The sequence below is a fragment of the Hoplias malabaricus genome, chromosome 10 (genome assembly GCF_029633855.1).
Source record: "Hoplias malabaricus isolate fHopMal1 chromosome 10, fHopMal1.hap1, whole genome shotgun sequence".
Lineage (NCBI taxonomy): Eukaryota > Metazoa > Chordata > Actinopteri > Characiformes > Erythrinidae > Hoplias > Hoplias malabaricus.
In genome coordinates this window covers 33966191-33982027 of record NC_089809.1, presented here as the reverse complement: position 1 = coordinate 33982027, position 15837 = coordinate 33966191, and the positions used below count along the sequence as shown (strand labels likewise).

At 41.5% G+C, this 15837-nt stretch overlaps 1 protein-coding gene across 1 annotated transcript in view; it reads left to right on the top strand.

Annotated features, from left to right (window-relative positions):
* gfod1 (glucose-fructose oxidoreductase domain containing 1) overlaps nt 1–15269 on the top strand; it is a 35428-nt gene extending 20159 nt beyond the window's left edge. The window contains exon 2 of the mRNA XM_066683364.1: nt 7387–15269. Coding sequence (XP_066539461.1) covers nt 7387–8309 — 923 coding nt within the window. The 3' untranslated portion in view covers nt 8310–15269. The remainder of the gene's footprint in view (nt 1–7386) is intronic.
* Nucleotides 15270–15837: the final 568 nt, after the last annotated feature.

The window sequence follows — 15837 nt, the reverse complement described above, 5'->3', positions numbered from 1 at the left end:
CCTTCCCACACACACACTCCTTTGACTGGCACAAAAGTAGATAAAGTATGACAGAAGGATGGCAGTTTGAGGAATAATATGTGAGTACATGTCCCATTGGCTGTTGTGTGTGTGTGTGTGTGTGTGTATGTAAGTGTGTTAGCAGGACCTGTTTTACTCGCTCTCTGAAATGCTGCACTGTTTATTTCATGCTGGAGGTAATAGGGTCAGGTGTGTGTGTGTGTGCACGCGTGCAAGTGTGCTGTGAATTTTCAGGGTGGAACTCCTGTTGTATCCCCAGGGAGTCACATGCATCTGCTCTCATTGGTCAATTACAGCGAGCGCGTGTGGTTGTGCCTTTGTTTTCTGGGTAACAGATTCCCTCCACTATATATTTATGTTGCATCAGCTCAACTCAAATTCAAATAAGCACATTTTGCTTGACCAGCAGTTTCCCAACAAGTGCCACACTCACTCACAATAACAACACAGCACACGTTTGTGTCTTTTGTTAGTTTTGATAATTAATTACTTTCAAATCAGTTCAGACAGACACTGCTTCAAAAAAAACAAAAAAAACTCTGGATCACTCGTGTTATTCACATTCAGTACCTACAGAGAAAATTTGTTCTCACAGAATCCACCTTGAAAAGGTCCTTATTACAGTACATTTTAAATTGTGCTATAAAATTGAAGCATCACTGCTTATTCTCCAAATATTTTATAGGGTTTAACTCATTATGAAATTGAAAGCATTATGAAGTGGTTTAGGGTCTCTATTGAAAATAACAAAATATATTTTTTGAGAATAAAGTCAGATATTGGGGCAGCACGGTGGTGCAGCAGGTAGTGTCGCAGTCACACGGCTCCAGGAACCTAGAGGTTGTGGGTTTGATTCCCGCTCCGGGTGACTGTCTGTAAGGAGTTGGTGTGTTCTCCCTGTGTCCGCGTGGGTTTCCTCCCACAGTCCAAAAAACACACGTTGGTAGGTGGGTTGGCAATTCCAAAGTGTCCGTAGGTGTGAATGTGTGTGTGTGTTGCCCTGTGAAGGACTGGCGCCCCCTCCAGGGTGTATTCCTGCCTTGCGCCCAATGATTCCAGGTAGGCTCTGGACCCACCGCGACCCTTAATGGATAAGCGGTTACAAATGAATAAATGAAAGTCAGATATTTTCAAGAAAAGAGCATTGCACATATAAGACACCATTGAGCATTTGGTAAATTCATGCTTCAACTTCCATTTCATATGAGTAAAGAAATATTCTTTGTCTTTTGGAATGTCAGAACCAAATTGTTATTAGAATTAGAACACTAAAACCCCATGGACTAAACACAGCCGTTCTAACAGCTCAGTAAAGACCTGCATAAGGAGTCTCATTATCTGAGTCTTGTCCAACGACCAGCAAAAACACATAACACCTTCTGAGGAAGAGGCTATGACTTCAGCTGTATTTTCACCTTTTCCTTCCTCTTTCTTGTTTGTCTTATGCCACTTATTCTGTACTGCTCACCTAGAACTACTAGAAGGCCCTAGATGGTTGATTACCCCCCCCCCCCCCTCCCTGCTCTCTCTCTCTCTCACTCTCCCCCCTCCCTCTCTCTCTCTAAATCAGTGTTATGGTGGATGAATGCGTAATTACCTTCTTTGTGTCCTGCTCTTTTCCCTCTCTCAAATCTCACCCAATTATACACTACACAGGGAGGAGAGCACTTAGGGAATCGGCAGCACGCCTGTGCTTTTTCCAGCTTTCAAAAGAGCAATTATCAGGCTGGCTTAAAGAACATATCTCTTAACTTGAATTGCCTTTGATAATGGATTCCTGTCTAAAATGGTCAGATGGGAAAAATGATTAGCCCTCACTGTGCCTCAGATGTTTTATTATTCAGATTTAGAGGGTGTCGTCTTTATTGTTCCTGAACATGGAGCAGCTTGAGAACAGTCACTGAAATATTAAAAAGTTGGATATTTGAGTTATCGGGTATAAATAACATCGTTAAAAGTGTACGTTTAGGAGATGAATATACACAGTGCAAATGGCTGATAATGGCAAACTATGTTTTATTTTTTCCATCACAGTGAGGCAGGTGTGTGGAAAAACCCGGTAGTGTGTTTGGGGCCATTAAAACAGAACACCACAGGGTGTGTATTTAATTAGAACTATATTGTCTGAGGGAACCACACAGCTGAGGTCTTTGTGGGCTAATTTAAGCAGAGCAGAACTGAGAGTAACACCTGACCCGGAGTCCACCTCTCACATCACTGGAGAGAAATCCCCTTTTTCAAACCGAGTTTCATGCTTTCATGACTAACTTCTCTTCGTTGTCTACACTGGTTTTTATCATGGCTAGCAGCTGTGAAGTTAATGAAGCTATCTGAGCCAACTACTACTCAGTTACGCTTTTTTCCTGAACATTTTTTTAATACTGTTAGTGTTGTCTCTGAAAAAAATGTGTTAAGGCAGACGCAAGGTAAAGAAGCTTATTTACATTATACAACATTTTTAAGTGAACAACAGATCCATCCATTCATCCATCCATTATCTGTAACCGCTTATCCAATTCAGGGTCGTGGTGGGTCCAGAGCCTCCCTGGAATCACTGGGCCCAAGGCGGGAATACACCCTGGAGGGGGCGCCAGTCCTTCACAGGGCAACACGGACACTCACACACACACACACACACCCACATTCACTCACACACTTTTGAGTCGCCAATCAACCTACCAACGTGTGTTTTTGGACTGTGGGAGGAAACCGGAGCACCTGGAGGAAACCCACGTGGACACGGGGAGAACACACCAACTCCTCACAGACAGTCACCCGGAGCGGGAATCAAACCCACAACCTAGAGGCCCCTGGAGCTGTGTTACTGCGACACTACCTGCTGCGCCACTGTGCCGCCCTGAACAACAGATTACCAGTAAAAAGCTAACTGTGAAAATGTTTATTAATTAACTTTATCACTTTGTTTAGCAGGTGTATGAAAGGGAATTGGTCAGTGTGACTTGGACAGGAATTGTCAGCACGTTATGACCTTGGATGTGTTGACGTATGTCATGCTTGACCCTCACGTGATGTGTTGTGCAATGAGTAAAAATACCAAGACCAGCTATGGCTAATTAAGCTCATATTCCGATAAGATGCTTTCAGGCAAACGCCTCTTGTTTTTCCCTTCAGTACATATCACAAAAACAGTAAATGCCAGCAGAGAGGTGTATTACGCATTAGACAGTAACAAGCAGAAAAGTGCAGTTGGAGGTGTTAAGCACAGATTGACCTGTGAAATCTCTGTGTGTTTCGTAAGAGAGTGGTGGGAGGCCACTGTTCACACTGAGAGACTGTTTTGAAGACAGTCTGCACCAGGTTTGTATAATTGATGAGGAGGGATACTCTCTGATCCCCAAGCCAGTTTCCACTCCATTAGATTCTGGACAGAGACTCCATGAGGCCACCTGAGAGGCAGCCATGCTTCTGCTTATCTGCTGGCCTGACCTTAAATCTTGAAATATTTGAGGTCAAACAGCGATTTCTGAGGAAGTGTAGAGCATCCAGCCAAACTACGAATCACACTCCAAAAAGTATTTGATGTTAAATAGACAGCAGCTACCAATTTTAGTTTAACTAGCTACCACATTTATATCAATTTCAGTCCGTTTTATTAGAATCATAAAATCATATCGTAAAAGCATGTCTGTTTATTATAATTATAAATAATTTCAAGTTAAAGCATAACAAAACATTTAGCTGATGCAAAGCCTTCTGTGCTGAAATGTCTTAAATTTATTCATTCATTATTCATTCAGTTTAGCCCGTTTATTCAGAGGTGTGGTCCATCTTTGTGCAGAGGAGAAAGAGTAAAGAAAATGCTGCCTGTAACTGTGGCAATTTTAGCTAAGCTTCTATTTCCCAGATGGCTGCAAGGCAGGGGCACGTCACAGAGCTCCTGGTGGGGCTACAGGCCTGCAGTGTCATCACTCTCTGGCAGTCACTCTGTAGAAGCTCCAGCGCTCTGCAGAGCTGTAAGTGTGAGTGACATTTTGAGTTCGCACTAAACAGATAATACACAATATTCATTAGAGATCACACTACTGTTCCTTCAGAACATTGTTGGTGCATTCTTCATTATATTTGTATACGCCTATAAAATAAATAAATAAAAATATAAAGACTCGTATACACAATAGGATGTTGTTACATGGTAGATTGTAATGCTAATATGATTAGCTTATCTATAAAGCATTACAGTAAGGGATGGGCATGGCTATACAGTTAATTGATTATTTGAGAATGTTCTCAAAATCGATTAGTGGGTTAGGACAATGGATTATAACAAACTCATTCACGTAAAATACATGTCTGAGGTCTCAGTCAATCAGAGGGTTCTGTAAAATTGTAAATTACAGATTGAACTAAATTGCACATCCGTGCTCCACAGTGTAGTGTCTGTGTGAGTCGGTTATTGTGTGAGTGTGAGTCTTCAGGTTTGGGCCCCGGAGGGGGAGAAAGTGCAGAGAGGGTTATCTTCATAATAACGTCCCCCCCCCTCTGATATTCGCTCCCTTTCTGCCCTCACCAGTCTCTGTGTATCATCTTTCATACTTTCTTGCACATTTGCATTTTCATATCCACGTTGCTAGATCCTGTTTCACTCCTGTCTGTCTGAATGAGCAGTGAAAAATCTGCTCTGGTTTAGCATGCCTGTAACATGACATTTCCACTGAGCAAAAAGGAGTGGGCATCTGTCAGTGTGTGATTTACCACTGATTCATCACACTCGCAGATCGTTTTTGAACATTTGATTCTGCTCAGCGTACCCACCATACTCAGAAATCCCCATGACTCTGATCCTGAGTAGCGCTGCAGAAATAGAAAAGCTTCATTATGACTGGACATATCATTACTCATGGATAAAACTGTGCCTGTTTCCAGATTAAACTTGATTATTTACCTTCTACAGCAGTACAGTGAGATGGTCTTGTGTGAAGACTGTGAATGTCGTATGTTGAAGACAAAAGGAATATTACAGATGTGTCTTGAAGATGAATTGCCTTGTTTACTTTTGGTATTAACACCCCATCACTGTGGTCTGTTTTTTTTAATGGGGTCATTATTGTGTGAAGAGTATGAGAACATCGAGAGAGAATGCAAAACACAATAACGTTTTAATATCACAGCCTTAGAAACTGGAAAAATATAAACTGAAGTGCAGAGCTGTGATATAACATACTACTAACATAACAATAACTGTGGTAGTGTATTTTATTCTGACATTCCTATTCGGATAATGTGATAATCACATTAGAGCAAACAATGCAGTTATGTTAAATATACAGTGTACCATACATCCTGTACTGTGCTATAAGCGTCTCATTGCTTCCTCCTTCTTTCTCCTTCTCCAATTTCCCTCATAGTTTCCCCTTTGTCTGAATCTGAGAAGCATCAGGTACAAGTGTTCCAAAGCACTTGCTCTGGTGTGTAGGCTATAGTACTGTCCATATGCCATAAGTCATTTTATTGTAATTGGAATTCAGTATGAAGAGTAGCACAGTGCTTTACATAGACCTGCGTATTTGATATTAAAAGCATGGTCCAAGATCAATTTATGAATTCACTTTCATTAAAGTAGAAGGAATAGGATGGTGCTGGTGTTTTGATAATAATGGATCAGCCATTGGATGTATTTGAGGTAAAAGGAGCAGAAAATGCTGCAATGGTCAATTAAATACTTAATAAATACTATTAAACATTTTCATTTATTCATTATCTGTAAGCGCTTGTCCACTTCAGGGTCGCGGTGGGTCCAGAGCCTACCTGGAATCATTGGGCGTAAGGCGGGAATACACCCTGGAGGGGGCGCCAGTCCTTCACAGGGCAACACACACATTCACTCACACCTATGGACACTTTTTGAGTCGCCAATCCACCTACCAACGTGTGTTTTTGGACTGTGGAAGGAAACCGGAGCACCCGGAGGACAATTAAACATTTTGTGCAATTAAATTAATCATTTTTATTTAATGACCAATTTGTCTGGAAATTTAATAAATGAAGGTTGGTCTCTGATTTTTCACACTACAGTCTAACTTCAGCTTACTGTTTCAGGCCTTTGGTTATGATCAGTACGTTAACATTACTAGTTCAGTCGCTCTTCAGTTACATCATGTGAGACTTTTATTCCACTGCATTCTCTGGCAGAGGAAAAGTAGGTCAACAGGATTAATTTTCTGGCTGGAGTTTGCCTATTGGGAACTAATGGGAGATTAGCTGGGAAGTTTTTTCACAATGTCTGTTACTTAAAAAGGCCCCATGAAGAAAAGGTCACATGGGGCTGCAACACTGTAAACCCCCGCTGTTCATTTAACTGACCAGGCCAACCAGTCTGGCCTTTTGCAGCCAGACGATGACTGCTTTTCCACGTTACATCAGTTTGATTCACTCCCCCTCCATATACCTATAGCATTCATGATTTTTATAGATCAGCAGCTTTATTTTACAGTGCATCTGAGAACTGTGTTCCAGTTTAAAGCCCTGTCTTGCACTTAGGCTAAAAGCATGGACAGGGATTCTGATGCACATCTATTTCTCCTGTTCTGATGTTCCTTTTAAGGCAAATATATTTTTCAACTTGAGGAACATTGGGGATTATAGTAGAGCCCCATAGTGCCTCTTTGTTTCAAAAGTGCAAAATGTGGTTTCACATGTTCGTACACACTTCGTAACTTCGTCTTTTCTTGTTCCCACAGTCTCCCAGTGACTCTCCTCACTCATTTAAAGAATCACTGTGGGGGTTAGAGAATTATGAATGTGATAATTACTATATCAGTATGGCCCTTGAGTTTAAATGATGCAATCATATGTTAGCAGCTTTGTTACTGTTTCGGTGTCCTCTAATATGGATGACTGTGGCAATTTACATGCATTTAAATACGTGCAGCACTCTTGCTTCAAAACTGGGCTTTGTGCAACAAGAAATCCATATTCATATTTGGCAAGGCATGCCATCTGTAGGGATTTCAGTGTGATGAAACGAAAGCCATGGCTTAATTAGAGCTCTTTTGAAGTGCTGTGACCGCGTTCCACAGCTTTGCATCCTGCCTCCTCAATCCGTAGCAGCTCCAGCTGCTGTGTGTGTGTGTGTGTTCCAAAAGGCAGTGAATTGTCCTGTCTTTCACTGAAAGAGGTCATCCATTTCAGCCAGACCTGGGTGCTCATAAACAATAGCAAAGATGACCCAGTCTACTCTCTTATGTCATTTGCTTTCTTGCCTGTATAATCCTAGATTGACCTTGTTGGCTTGGTCAGTGAACATGACAAATTCTTGCATTGCTCGGTGTGGTCATTGTTTGTCTTTGTAGAGTAATGTGGATTCTGTTGCCTAACTCCTTGTTCCTTCTCTGTTTCATGTTGAAGGCATCGGCAAGAATGTCATCTGCGACCGCACGGCTACACCGCTGGACGCTTTCCGCATGATGTCAGCAGCCCAGTACTACCCCAAGCTGTTGAGCATCATGGGTAATGTCCTGCGTTTCCTGCCAGCTTTTGTGCGAATGAAGGAGCTGCTGGAAGAAGGCTATGTAGGAGAGTTGCTCGTGTGCGAGGCACAGGTGCATGGCGGCAGTCTCCTGGGTAAGAAGTACAACTGGAGCTGTGACGATCTGATGGGCGGTGGAGGACTTCACTCTGTGGGCAGCTACATCATTGACTTGCTCACGTTCCTCACAGGCCGGCGTGCCGCCAAAGTGCATGGCTTCCTCAAGACTTTTGTCAAACAGACTGACCACATCAAAGGCATCAGACAGATCACCAGCGATGACTTCTGCACCTTCCAAATGGTGCTTGAAGGTGGCGCTTGCTGCACTGTAACACTGAACTTCAACGTGCCTGGCGAATTCCGGCAGGAGGTGGTCGTGGTGGGCACAGCTGGCCGACTCAGCGTGAGTGGCACAGATTTGTATGGACAAAAGAACAGTAGTGAGGGAGGTCGTGAGCTCCTGCTCAAGGACAGCACATCTTTGGGCAACGCTTCACTGCCTGAAAAGGCCTTCAGCGACATCCCCTCACCCTACCTCATGGGCACCATCTGCATGGTACAGGCCGTACGGCAGGCCTTCCAGGACCAGGATGACCGACGGACGTGGGACGGGCGGCCCCTTACCATGGCTGCTACTTTTGAAGACTGTCTGTATGCACTGTGTGTGGTGGACACAATCAAGAAGTCCAACCAGTGTGGTGAATGGCAGAATATTGTAGTAATGACAGAGGAACCTGAGGTCAGTCCCGCGTACTTGATCAGTGAGGCAATGCGACGCAGTAGGATGTCATTGTACTGCTAGAGCTACTGGAGAAACGGCTGAATTGAACGTGTGGAATGCGCTTGAATGGAGTTAATTGAAATAAGAGACATGAATTGCTCCCTTGTAGATTGAAGGGATAAAACAAAACAAAGCTTGCTGCATTTTGAGGTATGTCTCCTGGGTACGTCCAGTTGCTCGCTTTGCTGAAAGGAATGCATAGGATGGCAAGTAAACAGCAATATACTTCCTCAACATTCTCTGAGGAGCGCTGCTTCTGGATGAAATCAGAATAGATTCATGGAGGATGAAGTGAGTGGAAATGGTTCAGCTTTTTTCCTAACGGGACAATACCACCCCAAAAACACATTTAGCCATGACAAACATGGCTCTGTCTTTCCTGCATGGAAATGAATGTCCGAACCCGATGGGCTTGAGTACTACTGTCCTACTGTGCATATGTATTGTGTGTGTGTGTGTGTATATGTGTGTGTGTGTGTGTGAACTGTTTGTGTGTAGAACAGCACAAAAAGCCTAAAAATCAATAGTTTGGCTGGTAGGCCTTTTAAAGAGGAACTTCCCTCTGGTCAAATTTGCAATAAATCTGCCTAGACTCTCTTGTATGCCTGATATACAAGGTAATGGCTTTTCTAGCTGAGTGTTTGAAGAAGACCTGCAAGCACAAGTCTCTTCATACTCTAATTTTTAGCTTTAGACCAGAGGCATAAACAAGGGCTGAATGATTTACCTGATTTTATTTTGAAATTGGAGTCATAAATACCGCAATACTCAAATTGCAGCTGCCATTTTACCTGGGGAAATTTATCAAATAATTAGTTAGTTAATTGGCAGCCTAATTTGAGAATATGCTGGATTCTTTGAGGTGCCATATGACACCAATGAACACAGTGTGTTGAAAATATACCTAAAAATCAAGCCGCAATTTTAGTCTGAAAAATAACACATTTATTCGTCGTTCAGCCCTAGCACTACCTACTTTTGCAGCTTTTATTTCAGGTTTAGTGTTCGGCAGCTTGTCTCTAAGCTTCCTAGATTTAGCATGTGATGCAGAGCTTTCCTATGCGTGCATGCTTGGGTAAGAATGTAGAATGCATTTGTAGATGCAAAGTCAATCAATCAGCAGTGGCCTCTGTTTAGACCTACATTAATGTTCCAGCACATGACCTGCACTGTAATGGCAAAGACTGGAACTATTACTATCAGTATGACTTAATCACACAATGGGTAATTGTGGCAGCGATAAAACAAGACGAAATAATATATATATTCCTGTTTGTTTTTACTGCGTTTGTGGGACCTGTAACATTGATACCATAAACGTCTTTGATTTGTTACACCGCAAAAACGGTAGTAACACTATTTACATACAGGGTACAATCGCTGATGGATGATGTAGTTCTGAAATTCATTCAAACACTGCCGATTTTAGTTCTTCATCTGCGTGCTCTGAGCTTGGTTAGACCTTGTCTTAGCCAGTTTTGATGAAATACCCATTGGTTTGTACGGCTGTTTCTAGCAACCTTTCATATTACAGGAATTCTACATTCTTGAGGGCTAGATGGAGTTAGAGCCAGTTATAAGCTTAAAACGATCTATACCAAAACTTATTCAAACATGCAAGAGGTGCTAGAGGATGGTGTGAACAAATGTACTGTATGGACCTGAAGATATTCCCAAATTACATTTTTATTAATACATCTGATATAAATCACTCTAAGTTCTCACATTGACCTACGAGCCAAAAGATTGATTTTTATTTTATTTTTTTAATTGTTAAGGTATTACAAAGCTCAAGTGTTCACCATAACATCATCCATAGTGTGTCTTGAGTGAGTAGGTAACATTATGGTAACACTTTGAGGCCCGCTACATGACACTGACATAACCATGCGCATGGCGGATGTCATATTTTTGTCACAGTGTTGTTTCTATTACTGTTAATTTGTCCTGACAGACCTAGCGTAATGAATATTAACTGGAGAACACCAAAATACCAAACTGACAGGATACGATATCTGCAATAACGTGTATGGCTTGGCTCTGTCAGTGTTCCTGTAGAGTGTTAACCATCTTGTGGCTGATATAACAGGGTCATATAGACGTCATTGGCCAAAAACAAAATTAAAACTAAAAAAACCGGGCTGACAACAGTGAGGCACATGACTTTGAGTCATGGTGTGTGCATCATAATTCATCATCATCTATTGGGACATCCCTAAATCATGACTGATTATAACACTGTTATATTGGCTTCACTCACATTTCTTTAGAGATATTTATGTTAATATTTTGTCGGATATGTCTGTTTTTTTTTAACTTCCTGTGAAAAGCACCTGCTGTATATAACTACATACATTTTTATACATGCTATGTGTAAAATAGACCTATTTATTTTAGTTTTTTTGGGGTGTTTCACATTAAATCAGGAACTGTGTATTGTTGGAGAGGAACAGAGAGGCCTTTGAGTGAACACTTCTCCAAGAGAAGTGCAGCACTTCCACTGTGACGCTACTGTTAATGAGTGTGACCAAATCTGACCCCTCCCCCATTTCTCCCTTCAAAAAAGGGCACCTGTTCCAGTGCTCTTTCTTCACACAGGTCGTGACTGTTTGACTATATCCGAGAATATCACGCATGAAAATAATCTCTGGAGGCACAAACCTAACATCTAGTCCAATACTGATCATATCGGTATCAGGAGAGAGTAGATACAATTTTTATCACATGGTGTGGACAACATGGCAAAGTTATATCTCACAACATATGACAACATTGTCACATATTCCACAGAGTTGGAACAGAAAAAGCCCTGGTAAAAATGATTAAACTATGTGGATGGTAGTATCACATGGTACGCTGCACAAAATCCTGTTTAACAGGATGGATCACTCTCCTAATGAAATTTACACTAAGCCATTGTTGTTTAAGTACTTGACAATATCTCATTTAACATGCTCCAAATATTTTAGTGTCATTTCAGTTTATCACTACTGTTGTTGTTGTTGTTGTCATGTTGCCCACACTGATATTCAAACTGCTTTTTAAAAAGCCTAACGTATCTAACTACCACCGATATGTACATGGTAAATACTGCGTATCAGCACTGGCCTATGATTACCGTATTAGGTGCATTGCTAATAAATCTAAAACAAAACCCATTACTATGCTTTTAAAAATGTGAGCTTGGCCACACAGAGGAATAGTTAAGATATTCTTTGAACATCTGATAACCATGTTGTGCTAGTCCCATAATCCTAAACCTACCAGACTAGACTGTTCTGACAGCCAAGCTCAGTGATCTCTCACCTTCTTTTCTCAATCCTTAATCCTTAATCACTTTTGACATTGGGCTGAATGTTTTTTCAATAATTTTAAGCTGCATCTTTAATGTTTCCACATAAATAATTCTGGACATTTCTCATTAAGGGCCATTAAAATGAAGAGGACAGACATAGATTTTCTCGGCCCTGAAGCCGCCATTAACATGGCTTTCTGTTAAATTAAATGTCTCTATAGGTCACATCATCCTCACTTCTCGTAATTGACCTGTGTGCTTCAGATGGACTTGGTTCTAAAGGCAAAAAAAATGTGCTTCCCAATGCTGAAGATTCATGCCAGGACATAATAATAATAATAATGAACTAAGAGCTAATCCAGCTTGTGCCTATGGCTGATTCGGGACACATCAGAGTGATCAGCACAGTACAATCCAGAGTTCAAAACAGACCTCAACCAAACCCCTGTAGAGGTGTAGTCAGTCGAAGTAAAGATGCACAGCCTGGAACATGGTTTGCTGATCACTTAATCAGAGCTGAATGAGCGTTATATATGCAATATTACAAGATTAATATTGATAACGTCTACAACATGTTCATCAGAAACTTCAGCAGTGTTTCCAGAATTCCAGATACTCTTCAGTTGTCTGTGGCGCATTGATACTCTTCAAAAATGGGCCAGATTTTGTCACTAAAAATGTCGTCTTTGGATATTTCAAAGAGAAATAGATCACACTTCGTCCCAATTTGAGTATCGTTTGCATCTGCAAGATGATCTAAATGATGTGATAAGCTTTTTAGTCCGTTTCCAACATAAAAACGAAAGCTCCTTTGACAAATCGTGTGTCCACCATCTGTCCTTCTGTAACTACTGTATTAATGGAACTGCGCAGATAGGGTGATAATGTCTGTGTAACTGGCGTAATTGTTTAGCTTTTGAATTTACTGTGTCTCATGTTTGTTCATGTGAGGTTTTACCCTGGATATATGTATAATAACAGAAACGTGACGACAAAGCTGCAGACTTGTTGCTGAATGCTGCTTTGCTTGTTTCTGAACAATATGAAACTGTACAAAAAAACTTGAAACTGTGGGACAAATGTTACAACTGGAAATGTTTGAAATTTATATGTGCGCTAGTACTGCTGTTTTGTGTGTGTGTGTGTGTGTGTGTGTGCGCGAGTGTGTGTGTGTGAGAGAGAGTATCTATTCCCTCCTCTTTAGGCAGCATTTGCAAACATGTTGAGAAAGGGGGCTGGGGTGGTTGTGGTGGGGTGCTGTGAAAAGCCGGGGAACTGAAAGGGTCTGGACTTGGCAAGGACACGCTCGGACTTCCAAAATTGTTTCCGTTTAAACAACACTTTGTTCGGAAGTGTGAGTCTGAGAGGAGAAGTGAATCCTAGTCAGCCTTGTGAAGCTATTAATGTGTAGCCTTTCAGTCCATATTCTAGAAGTGCCACAGTACACACAATGTACTCATGACATAAGACCCACGGTGCTTTTTTCTTTTCCTTTTTTTTTCTCACTGTGAAACAGTCAGAGTGAAAGTCAACGTTCCCAACGAGCCAAAACAGGAAATGAGCACCCTGTCAAAATATGTTAGTACCTTTTAGGAAATAAATAAATGTAAATACATTATTGTAGATGCACTGGGGGATTTCTTTTATTTATTGGTTGTCATTGTTCTTTAGGAATATCTTGAAAAGCAGGACCCATTTTAGTTTATATAACTGTGTCTAATGCACAGAAATACTGGTATGACTGTACTGAAAGGCAGACCTAGAAAAGCTGTCATGACTACAGGTGGTATCCCGCAAAGCAGGGTTACTCAGTTTAGCCAGATAACTTGAGCCTCAATTTGAATGTGTCCAATTGGAAAGCATCTTAAGCCCAGAGTTCAAGACTGTCCAATAGGAAATGACCTAAGTTATCTAGTTAGATAAAACTGCAGCTAGACTCCACACACCGATATTTTGCCACATTGAGAGTCTAGTCATTCTGTGATGACGGTGCAAATGTAGATGGACACTTACCCCACTTTTCCCTTCGTGTAGTACTCAGCTCCTGCTGGGGTGGGGGTGGTGTAGGGGTCCCTCGGAGAGAGGGGGATGGCTAGGGTGTTCATGATGAAAAGACTCAGAGCTCAAAGAGGTGGTTTTTGTGCACCCTCACACAGTATCCTAGCAACCGCCTGCCACAGGCCAAACTGGGCTCATCTTAAACCGTTTCTCCTCTTTCTCACCCTCTAGGCTGTCTCTCTTTTTCCTCATCTCTCATTTTGTCTCATTGGTTTGGAATAATGGTACTTTTTAATAGATATTCGACGTCAATCTGTGTGCTTGATTTCAGCTCTCAAGAGTCGAGTAAACTCAGGCAAAAAGTGGAAAATGATGAGAACATTTCCAGAGCACTCAGCAAACTCTGGGTTAATTTAAGCCTGGGACTGAAGCACAGTTCAGTGCCGTGGTAAACACAAAGATTTGTGACTGCACTTTTAATGAGACCCTAACATTCACAGCCCCTATTCAAACCCCTATTATCTCTCCTTCCTTATGGCCGCGGTGATCAGAAAAATCAGTGGAACCTATTGAAGCCCCTAACACCCGCAAAGATAAAAACCCACTGTGTGCGCTCCTGCTGTCATTCCACTTCATTAATTTATACATGCCCTTTGTTCTTGGCCTAAAACCCCTGCTGTACCATAGCAGCATTGATGAACACTCTGTTTAGGCTTTAACTGTGCAGCCATGGTTTTGAACAGAAGAAAATTAAAGTAGGAACTGGAATTTTAAAACAGATTTCTTTGATTAAGATCAGGATTATTTCTAGAGATGGTGAAACCAACCCTGTCTGCTTTCTCTTTGATGTTCTGTCTAATGCTAGAAACGTCAGGATGAGCTGCTATGTCTATGTCTTTTTAATAAGGCCTCGGCTTGTTTATTTACTTGATTTTATTTATTTATTTATTTATTTTATCAGTGAAATAAACAAATATTAGTAGATCATGTTTCCTGATATTCCAAATCTTACACTGCATTATATTATGCAACTTTCATTCAAAGAGAGTACAACTGGCTTACTCAGATGTTTCCTAGGAAATGTGAAACTACAGGAAGACGCCACCAGACCTTAGCTCACCGTTTCAAAGTGGCTCCTCTCATTTGTCCCCCTCTGGCTCCTGGCTTCAACAAAGTTTGTGAATGCAGCCTATTGCAGTTACTCTTCATGTCAGAAAAGCTGTCCATTTTACGCTTTATTGATGTTTTGACTATTTATTGTACTATATGTATTTCGTGGACGCATGGATCTTTGTATATATTTTGGAGTGGCAGACGTATATTTATCAGTCTTGAACTAGAGAATGTATTGCATTAGGAGCATTAAAGTCTATATTTTCTATCTGCTGTATGGATGGGTTGGCAGGCCAGGAGGCAGGACTGTCCACCCATAATATTGACTGCAAGAGTGTGTGCGCGAGTGTGTGTGCAGGGCTGTAAAGCTCTGTAAATAATCGTCAGTGTTCCACTGTGCTGGTTTACACTGCTACTCCAAGCGTGAACACTAGTTGATGCATTTACAAGTGTGCGAGAGTGTGTCTCTGTGTATTTGTTCTTCACTTAGCGAATGTTGCTTATCCTGACCTGACCACCCTGAAGTTCTAGAAAGCCTCGGACACGGTATACAGCATCCGGATGCTGTAATTTCTATGGAATAAAAAGTTATGTAAACAAAGTCGTGTTCCTTCTTTTCTTGACCCTATATTTGTGAGTTATTTCCAGAGACTTGTTCACTACGTGCAGCTCGTCCACCAGGGATGCAGTTCTTCCCTTCACCTGGGAATGACTCTTCTGTTGTAGTCATGGAAACAGTTGCAATCAGCACTGCACCTTTTTGTCTTTGATTTGTCATTTCTTCATTGCTTCATGCTAATTCATAAAGAGCATATACTATATACTGTAAAGTACTTATAATGAATACCATCATCAAAGCGCAAAGTACATCATTATCATAATTCGTTTGCCATTGTGATGTCACAATTAAACCAGCTCCATGGTGTCAGCGTCTTGGGTTTGATTCCCACCTCAGGTCACTGTTTGTGAAGTGTCCTTCAGATGCCTCCCATAGTCCAAAAAACACATGTTGGTAGGTGACAACTGGGTGAATGTGTGAAATTATACAAGGATGTGAATGCATGAGGGACTGGCTGGCACTCTCTCCAGTGCGTTTCTGACTCGTTCCCAATGATTCCAGGTAGGCTCCTGCCCCTGTGTGAT